This window comes from Vanacampus margaritifer, chromosome 19 (genome assembly GCF_051991255.1).
Source record: "Vanacampus margaritifer isolate UIUO_Vmar chromosome 19, RoL_Vmar_1.0, whole genome shotgun sequence".
Classification (NCBI taxonomy): Eukaryota; Metazoa; Chordata; class Actinopteri; order Syngnathiformes; family Syngnathidae; genus Vanacampus; species Vanacampus margaritifer.
In genome coordinates this window covers 18,153,789-18,159,433 of record NC_135450.1, presented here as the reverse complement: position 1 = coordinate 18,159,433, position 5,645 = coordinate 18,153,789, and the positions used below count along the sequence as shown (strand labels likewise).

The following is a 5,645-nucleotide window of genomic DNA, read 5'->3' as shown; positions in this document are numbered from 1 at the left end:
AGGCCTAACTCTTGTTTAAAACGCCACTTTAAAGCTCTACACGAGTTGAAAACACTACTTCCAAACTTACTGCATTAGAAACTTGAGTTCACATATTTTCACAGTTGAATTTTTTTTAATTAATGATTTTATGTAGCAACACAAAACATTTTTATTGGGAGAAAAATATAGATTTATTGATAAGATTTCGATTTCTGCGGGGAATCATTTCTAGTGTTGTGATGCCAAAAGAGGACCGCAGGATGGTACCTTTTTGGGGGGGGGGGGCGGGGGAAGCCACGTGAGCGAGATGATGACGACCCCGCCGCTCGCTTGGGAATGACCTTTGAAAATCCAACAGGGTGGGTTTGAACTCTGACCTCTAGCTCATTCTCGGAGTCGTTGCTTTCTTGTCATGCACGGACGAGGCGAGGCGAGGATTCCTGAGGGCAAGACGGCACGACAGCTTGACCTTTTGGGACGTGCGGATGTTACGTCAGGCCTAGACATGGGTAAGTGAAACTTCATGAAACGTTTTTTGACGCTTTCCCTTAAATACATTTAATTGTAAATTGTTCCGAAATGGATTCGGAGCTTTGTTGCTTCAGTGAACGTAACTTAAGGGACATCTAGTGGACAAAAGAAGTAATTGCTAAAGAGTGAAACATTCACGCACTCTTTCAGCAACTAAAAAAAAACATCAATAAATTATACAGAGCAATCTATTTTTACAGAAGACTGTTGATTTAAAAATATATATATATATTTTTTCCTTTCAACGTCATCGGTCACGTGATATTTGCAGAACGACGCAAACTCGGAAGCACCATTTCAAAGCACTGCAGTGATTCCTCAAGTCGGAAACAAGTTTCGAGGTATCGGTTTCATTTGACCATCACTAGGTAATGTGGTGTTTAACGTTAGACAATGTACGTACCCCTCTTAATAAGTTTTCATGAGGTCCAGCTGTCATGTTGTTGTTAGCGTCTAAATAAATATTCAACCAACCAGCGCGGCGGTTGTTCAGTATTTGACCAATCGTAGCGAAGGATGACGAGATGTTGGAACCGCGCTCGCTTAATGCGGAAGTCAATTCAATCTCAAGCGTTTGTTTTCATTTCCACAGACGCCACCAAAGTTGCCAGTTTGCTTGTTGTGTTGTAATAGTGACGTTAATGTGTTTTTATGTATTTCCCTGCTGCTCTCCATGAGTTTGCTCTGCTGCTCTTCGTCAAGTACATCGCTAGGGGGCGACCTTAGATAACAAACTGTGCTACATTAGCAGATACAACAACATGGCACCTTTTCTTCTCCACATTTCTTTCAAGTTCAAGCTAATGTATTTATATAACCCACAGTGCTCTTTGTATTTGTAGTTGCTCAACTGTATCCGTGTTGTCGTGCTATTTGCTTATTTTCTATGTCATCAGGCCACCAATAAGAACCTTGGATGTTGAAAGGCAAGGATTGCCAGCAACAGATCTTCTGATTGGACCGCAACGTGAGCTAGCCGGTTGCTGACTGAATGTGTGTTTATTTTTCACAGGCATTATCTTTGTGAGAGTCAGAAGATAAGTTTCCATCGGGATCGGCATGGCGCCGGTGAGTCCCCCTCTGGGCTGGCCGATGTTGACTCCCCACAACACTCTCTTCTCAATACCCAATTTGTAGCAAAGCGTTGTGGGGGTATCTTTTGGGAGGGGGGGGGGGGGGGTTGTGCTGGCAGATATCCCGGGGTTCTGGGTATCATCTGCCACCCACGCGACTTTCACAAGTCATTTACAAGACAGTCACCAAAGTAACCAAATAGTCACTGGCAACTTTCACATGCCATTTTCTATATTTGTCTGTTTGGGTATTTAATGTCTTGTCATGTCTGCTAAAGTCATGTTTATTGAGGCACTGAAATGGGCCCAAATCCAGATGTCAGCAGGTAAGGCAGGGCAGGTGGCAATTTGAGTGTGAGCTTAAAGGTGTCTTTAAATTGAGCAGGTAGGGCTGGAGGCCGAATGGAGAATAATCTCGAACCTGCTGGCTTCTGTTTAGCTCCTCAAGTTACCAAAAGATTATTTTTGCCGTGAGCAGAAGTTTCATGCTTGAAAATGGGCAAAAAAAAACCAACTTCCGCAAATGTTCTTTTGGCAGTTGCTCGATTTTGGATCATGAGATAAATGCTTCTTAATATGGCGGCGTCAGAACATCTTCCAGGTCGCGCTTGAAGTATCGAGCAACGTTGTGGAGCAATTAAGAGAAATCAAATCCGCTCCAGCCTTTGGATATCTGCCAACTTTGTTGCACTTGCAAACGTTTGCCGTCGTTATCGAGTCGGTGGCCGAGCAGAACTTGTTGTTGGCCGTGCATGAGCATTCGCAGCGTTGAACGGCTTTAACATTTTACAATCATCGGCGTCGGTTGTGTGGAAGGAAAGAAGGAAGGAAGGAAAAAAATGTTGCTGGTTTGTGGAGTCCGCGCTCAAGTTGGCCTCGTTTTTCCCGACTGAAATGTAGCAAAAGTGCTGATGAGCAAAACGTCCGATATCGTCCTTGAGGGGATCCCAGCGGATTTTGCCCGACGTCACACCAACTTCCAGCTTGGACTGCGGCGGCCGCTGATAACGCGGCGTGCGCCGCCGCAGCAGGAAGACGCCAGAACGCTGACGTCACAGCAACCATGATGGATGGGCAATGCGGGGCCGCTCGTGATCCGTTCTAACGAGCTGAACGTGTGAAGGGACGCTTGATTGTGAGAAAACATGCGCAAGAAAGTTCCTGGCTCGCTTTCGGTTCTAATCGGACACGAGGAGGCTTGACAGGCCAATTAGGAGCAGAAATATTTCAGAGGCCACGCTCGTTATTTATAGAGCAGCTGGAAGCGGAAGGAGCCGACTCTTCAATTTCGCAAGAATCCAAACACACATTTTGACAGCCTCCATAAACACACACACACGCAAAACTTGCCACTGTTTTCTAATCTTGAATTTATTCCTGTTTACAGATGGCAAACGGCGACACCGTTTTGCGACGGTGATTTGTGCCACTACTTGGCGGTCGCTGACTGAAAGACCGACTCTGGGTCACGGTAAGGTCAATAACACGCGCGCGCGCACACGCACACACGCACAGGTCAACAAACAGTAGGACTGAAAGTGATGGCGACGTGTCTTTCAAAAAAAAGTTCTGCCGACCGTATAGCGTCCAGCGCCGCTCCGCCCGCTGTCACTCACTGCAGCGTGTGACTTTTGACCCCAGAACTAAGCAGTCAGCCAAAGGTTATCAGCGTTGGGGTTCGAGCTCTTAAAGCTGGAGTGCGGATCGCCCCCGAAATGCACAGAAACGAGCGATGCTCGCCTGCGGAATACGGCCTCTTTTTTTTTTCCTTTTTTTTTTCCTTTTTTTTATCCTGCCGAATCACATGACGGCGCTCCGAGAGGAAACGGCGCGTGCTTGTTTGCTTTGCTTATCGGCCATCTTGTAACACGTAGACGAGCGCGCTGACTGGACGCCGCGCATGCTAACACAAGCGCAGGTCAGGCAAAGGCAAACCAAGTGAGACTTTTTATGCACTTCAAGTCACGACTTCAGTCGGCCGTCAAATAAACGCAGACGCTCAAAACTTCACGAGCTGCGATGACGTATTACGGACATGAACAAATGTATGTTTTTAGAAGTCACAAATTTAGCATAAAAAATGTGATATTTGTGTCACAGTGCAAAATCGGATGCTTAAGCCCCGATAAAGCAATGACTCTCATATCTCCTTTATTGAAACCCGACCCATAATTATGCTTTTTAAGCCGTTCTTCCACCGTCGGCGTTTCGTCCGCTTGACAATTTTGACACAAACAGAACATGCAAGTACATCTCGCAGGTTTCACGTTGTTTTTCTCACAAGTTTGTCTTTTTAAAATGTCGCAAGTACTCCAGTTTTTCCTTGTCATTTTGTGTGTGTGTGGGGGGGGGGGGGGGGCTCACAAATTTGCCACTTAAAAGGAACCCCGACTGTCATGACAAATTTGATCTATGTTATTTATTTGGCTGTTACTAACATAACGATGAGATTCATTTTTTAAAAATCATTTCCAGTTGAATACATTTTGTAGAATGTCTTCATTCCGGCTTTTTAATAAAAAATTGTTGGTTTTCATTTGGTATCACTGAATAAATTGAACAATTATCTAATGAGATGAATGAATTAACATAATTCAAAAAATAAATAAAAATTGAATACATTCAAAGAATTTTTGTGAATAAAATGTCTACATTAATGCAACAAATTTGACCATAAATGCTTGATGGTGTGCATTTAAAAAAAAACATATTTTTGCCCAATCCTGATTTGTAAGCCGGCTAATAATAAAATAATAATAAAATTTTGAACTCTGCTGTGATGTCATCTGCCATAAAAAGCAGGCCTCTCGTCATAATTCTGAGAAACAGAAGAAAAAAAAAGAGAGTCAATAAGTGCAAAGGTGAGGCGAGAAAACGCGTCCGTCGATGCCGGCATGATTTACGAGCGGCTTCACTTGCTTTTCAGCTCGTCCAAGTCTTGCTTGCGGCCTTCAAAGCAACTTGAGCGCGCGACATTGCGACTGCAACGTGTCTTCTTCTTCCTCTTGCTCGTCTTTGGAAGCCAGCGCGCGCGTGCGTGCGTGCGTGCGCGCGTCTACGTGCAAAATGGTTTGACGCCGCTTTGGACCACATCGTCGCTGATACGCAAGTCTGGCGGCACACAAGACATTTTGTCCACTCTGTCATGTTTACTTTGAATGATAAGCTTTGATGGATTCTCCGTCGAGCTCAAGACGCACGCACGCACACGCACGCGCACGCACGCCAGTCCACGCACTAGCACGACGCCAACACGCTCATTGCGGAGGGACAAGAAGAATAGTTGCTGCCTGCCTCCAAATGTTGTGTTTGTCGTGGACGGATTGACTTCCGATGCGTTGAAGTCAAGGAAGGGAGCAAAAAGCTTCCTTCACTTTTGGGGATTCGACTTTCCTACAAAGCAAACAGCTTGAAAGTCAAGTTCAAAGTTTGCCTGCTTTCAATCAAGACTGCGGAACTGCTGGCCAATAAATGGAGGGGGGGGGGGGGGTCTTTAAGAAGACTTATAAGACATTTAAATAACAATAATAACATTCATGAATAAATAACAGGGATACTTTTATGTTTGTAGCTTTATTTTTGTACAATTTGGATTTTTTTTCCCAAAGTCAAGATGCAATTTTTTAGCATTATAATAATCACATTATTCTTGTCATATTTTTGCTTCACCGGTGATTTATTTTTTTTAAATATTGCCAATTATTTGTTGTAATTTCAATTTCTTTTGAAATTGGACTTTTTTTCTCATAAAATTGTGTTCATATTTTTTGTAAAATGTGCATTTTTTCTTTAAACCTGTAATGCTTTATATTATTTCTTGTCTGACCAAATCGTGTTTTTGGAACGCATACGCAACTTTTCAAGTGGTTCCGCCCACGTTTTAATCAAATGTTGTTTTTGCCGGGCCGGATTTTGTACTGTGTGATCCGCGGGTCGGTCTGCTCAGCGTTTCCTCTGAATCGGTTTACTTGAAGCCGGCGTTGGGCCAGAGGCGCCACCGGACCACCGCAGCAGCCCGGGTCCAATTAAAAAGACGAATGAGCTTCGTGATTGCGCGCT

The 5,645-nt window shown here is 44.2% G+C and overlaps 1 protein-coding gene across 1 annotated transcript; it reads left to right on the top strand.

Annotated features, from left to right (window-relative positions):
• Window positions 1-903: 903 nt before the first annotated feature.
• Window positions 904-5,044, top strand: LOC144039087 (uncharacterized). The gene is made up of 5 exons (XM_077552038.1): window positions 904-908; window positions 1,410-1,439; window positions 1,526-1,581; window positions 2,974-3,057; window positions 4,513-5,044. Coding segments are annotated over exons 1-5 (321 nt in total). The 5' UTR covers window positions 904-906; the 3' UTR covers window positions 4,662-5,044.
• The last annotated feature ends 601 nt before the right edge of the window (window positions 5,045-5,645 follow it).

Coding starts and splice junctions, on each gene's coding strand:
- LOC144039087 (XM_077552038.1), top strand. Junction 1,582..2,973: donor TCGGGATCGGCATGGCGCCG/GTGAGTCCCCCT, acceptor TCCTGTTTACAG/ATGGCAAACGGCGACACCGT. Junction 3,058..4,512: donor AAGACCGACTCTGGGTCACG/GTAAGGTCAATA, acceptor CTTGCTTTTCAG/CTCGTCCAAGTCTTGCTTGC.